General features: G+C 54.1%; 1 protein-coding gene across 1 annotated transcript in view; it reads left to right on the top strand.

The window, feature by feature from the left end:
• The window catches only part of LOC114903852 (OTU domain-containing protein 7A), a 201,514-nt gene extending 201,034 nt beyond the window's left edge, over positions 1-480 (top strand). Inside the window, exon 14 of the mRNA XM_029237114.1 lies at positions 3-480. Within this exon, the coding sequence (XP_029092947.1) occupies positions 3-480 (478 nt within the window). The remainder of the gene's footprint in view (positions 1-2) is intronic.
• The last annotated feature ends 3,009 nt before the right edge of the window (positions 481-3,489 follow it).

Below are 3,489 nucleotides of genomic sequence, written 5' to 3'. Positions count from 1 at the left end.
AGCGTCATCCACGTGCAGGCGGCGGGCGCGCGGGACGAGGCGTGCGCCCCGGCCGTGGGCGCGCTGCGGCCGTGCGCCACGTACCCGCAGCAGAACCGCTCGCTGTCGTCGCAGAGCTACAGCCCGGCTCGCGCCGCTGCCTTGCGCACCGTCAACACGGTCGAGTCGCTGGCGCGCGCCGTCCCAATAACCCTGCCCGGCGCGGCGGGGGCGGCGGGCGCGGCCGAGCCCAAGTCGCAGACCTACACCAACGGCTTCGGCGCGGCGCGCGACGGCCTGGAGTTTGCCGACGCCGACGCGCCGGCCGCGCGATCGAACGGTGAGGGCGGCCGGGGCGGCCCCGGCGCGGGGCCGGCGCAGCGGCGCTGCCAGCGCGAGAACTGCGCGTTCTACGGACGCGCAGAGACCGAGCACTACTGCTCGTACTGCTACCGCGAGGAGCTGCGGCGGCGGCGCGAGGCGCGCGCGGCCCGGCCCTGAGCGCGCGCCGCGGCCCCGCCGGCTGGGCTGTCCTCTCCACGCTGTTGGTGTCTCCTCCGCGCCCTGGTCCACCGGGAGGCCGGCGATCCTCTGTCCGTGCTGTGTACGTGTTTGGTCAAACGTTCCTAATGGTGCCTGAACCTACACTGACGCCACTCAGGTAGTAGACGGATAGGAAACAAGTCATACTGTTGGAAGTGGGTGTGCTAGCTAGCATCTGCCTCGTACCTGTGGAAACTCAATAGCCATTGCAAGGGTATTTTTGTTCTTCAATAAGAGAAATAAAGAAATTTGCAGCCCTTTGTTTTTAGAAGGGAGTGTTTTACATGCCTTTTTTTTTTTTTTTTCTTTTTTCCCTAACCCGGCGACTGACCTCTTCCATGTAGCGGTCACCTGCGTGCGCTTGTTGCCACCTAGGATTTCGAAGCAAACGCGCGGCCCCGGGACCGCGGTGGCGGCTCTGCCTCGGGCTGCCACCTGTGCCCCTCCCGGGTCCCTGGAGGACAGGGCGGTTGGCCTCCCACTGGCGCCCTGGTGGTGCCTGTGACCCTTTAGGGATACACGGCTCCATCTCATAAGCAAAACCTCCTCCCACAGTCCCCGGCTCGAGCGACATTCACACTGCCATCAAAGTCGCGGGCGTCTGTAGGATGGGCACCGGACAACCTACCTCGCAGGGCGCGGTGAGGTGTAGCGATCACTCCCGGTGCCGGGCAGCTCAGGCGACAGGAGCTTTCCAAAGACACCTTGGGGCCCAAAGGCAAGGTTCCCAACTCACAATTTGGAGTTGACCATATATGAGCAAAGATGACAGCCTGCTCACATTTCTCCTTCGAAGACACTTCCACAATGCTCTGTCACCAGAGTGGCCCCTAGGAAGCGACCATCGGTGCCCCAGGAGAGAGGCGAGAACTTGACCCTGCGGTCACTGTGTAAGCCCCCTCTAAGCCGCCCTGAAACCCGGCCTGCGCCTCTTTCCAGAGGGGAGGGGCTGAGGGCCGCCGGGAAGGAAGACCACCCCCACCTCCACTTCCACCCGCATCTGTCTGGGATCAGCCAGGTGGAGGGGCACCGCTCCCATCGGGGTCCCCTCTGCAGGGTGCGGGTAACCCTGACTATGGCTCCAGAGCACATAAGGGGCAGCCCCATCCCTGAGCGGTCCCTATTTTGGTGCCTCCTTACATTTCTTGAGGAAAAAATAATGTGTCCTTAGCTACCCTGTTCTGAGCAGCAATATGCAGCGTCTTCCTTCCAAGATTACCTCTGGAGAATACCGTTCTTGGCCAAGGACACTGAGGCGTTAAACCTGCCTCACTAAGGAAAGATCTCGTTTCCAAGAAATACAGATACGATGGGTAAAATCCTCACTAGCAAAAGAATCCTTTAAAACCTGTGAGAGCCTTAGAATAGCCTCTAATAATCCCAAGAAAGAGAGGAGAAAGCACCCAGCTTCTCTGTGGGTGTATCTTCAGAAAACACAGGAGGTAGACCATCTCTTCATTGGCGCCAGCTTCTCCTTCTCCAGAAAGGATGCTTTCCCCCGAGATAAAGAACAGAAAGAAAAAAAAAAAAATACGGAAGGGGATTTTTGTTTTTACTCGTTTGAAGAATTATTGATATAATAAACTAATTTGAGTATCTCCTGTGAGTAATTTCTTTTTGTTTTTAATTATCCACAGCACGTGGAGTTTTCAGTAATTTATTCAAGGTTTACATAAGTGGTTCCTTAAAATTATTTATTAAATAGGATCTTAAATTTTTCGAAAGTTTTACTTTTCGTGCTAAACGATACTTTCAGTGTGTGGTAATTACTAACATTCATGTCCTTCATATTACTGGGGTTTCTTTTGTTAAAAAAAAAAGTAGTTTTTAAAAATTCTCTCCTCAAGAGGGTTTGTGGCAGCTTTTTGGACTGATTCTTCACGTCATGCTGACCAACTGCTTTGCCATCCAAAGCTGTGAGGTCATGGAAAATAAATATGGCTTCATGTGTAGACGCCAGTTCCTGCCCTGCATCTCACAGAAGGTGGAACAGCCAGCCTGGAATATGCTCCCCTGCGCATTCAGAAACCAAACACACACGCACAGGAAGTCAAGGAGGCAGAAAGTAATCTCGTGTTTGTTTTTTAATTTTTTTAACATGAAAACAGCCAACCAGAAATTTCCAAAACTGGCTGTGCAAGTATTTTATCTTTCTCATGCTCTCTGCCAGGTTAAAAAAAAAGAAAGAAAGAAAAAAAAAGGCAAACTGAGAATACAAATGGTCCATTTGTAGTACCAGAGGAAAAAGGAAAACCTTTAAAACCAGGCAGTGTTATTTGTAGGTAATATCAAAAAACAGTGACCTGTTCTAGCTCCTCGGATTTCAGGGTCACCACCACCACACCCACATCTGACATATATGCCATAAATAAGAGCCTGAGATCCAACCCCAGACCCCACCCCCAGGCTCCCCCCCCCCCCCCCCCCCCCACAACATGGAAGACCCCTGCACCGGCCGCTCCATGTGCAGGGCGCCTGTGGGTGTCACTCCCATCTGGTACGATGCCCTCCATCCACATCGTTTACAAATAGGCGTCTCCTCTTGTGAGAGATCTGGATCCATCCTTCCTCTAAAAACAATGTTAAAAACTGAGAGAGCCCACTGTTCCCTTAAATGTGCTGGTCCAGCCACCCACCCCACCCCCGCCCCAGTGTTCACAAGAGACCTTTAGCCCTGGTCCCAAGCCAGACATCTCTCAGGCAAAATGAGTTCATCAGGCTGGACGGGAACTATTAGAAACTGCTGTGTCTCTCACGTGTGGGTCAAGAGGTCCTCTAATGCCCTTCTGTGACTTGGGGGCCCTTTGTGGAGTGGGAGGAAAAGGAAGTGGATTGGGGGTGCTAGAGAAAAGGAAGACGGCCAGTTCCAATTCTAGAAAGGACATGAGCCCCACCTAGGCACAGGTCCTGGACACGGGCTGAGCAGCTGCCCCACCTGTGGGCCGCCTTCCCCAGCCGGTCTGACCT

The sequence above is a fragment of the Monodon monoceros genome, unplaced genomic scaffold (genome assembly GCF_005190385.1).
Source record: "Monodon monoceros isolate NGI ecotype Baffin Bay Population unplaced genomic scaffold, NGI_Narwhal_1 Super_Scaffold_21, whole genome shotgun sequence".
Classification (NCBI taxonomy): domain Eukaryota; kingdom Metazoa; phylum Chordata; class Mammalia; order Artiodactyla; family Monodontidae; genus Monodon; species Monodon monoceros.
The sequence above is the reverse complement of the archived record's forward strand: the minus strand, read 5'-3'. Positions and strand labels throughout refer to the sequence as shown.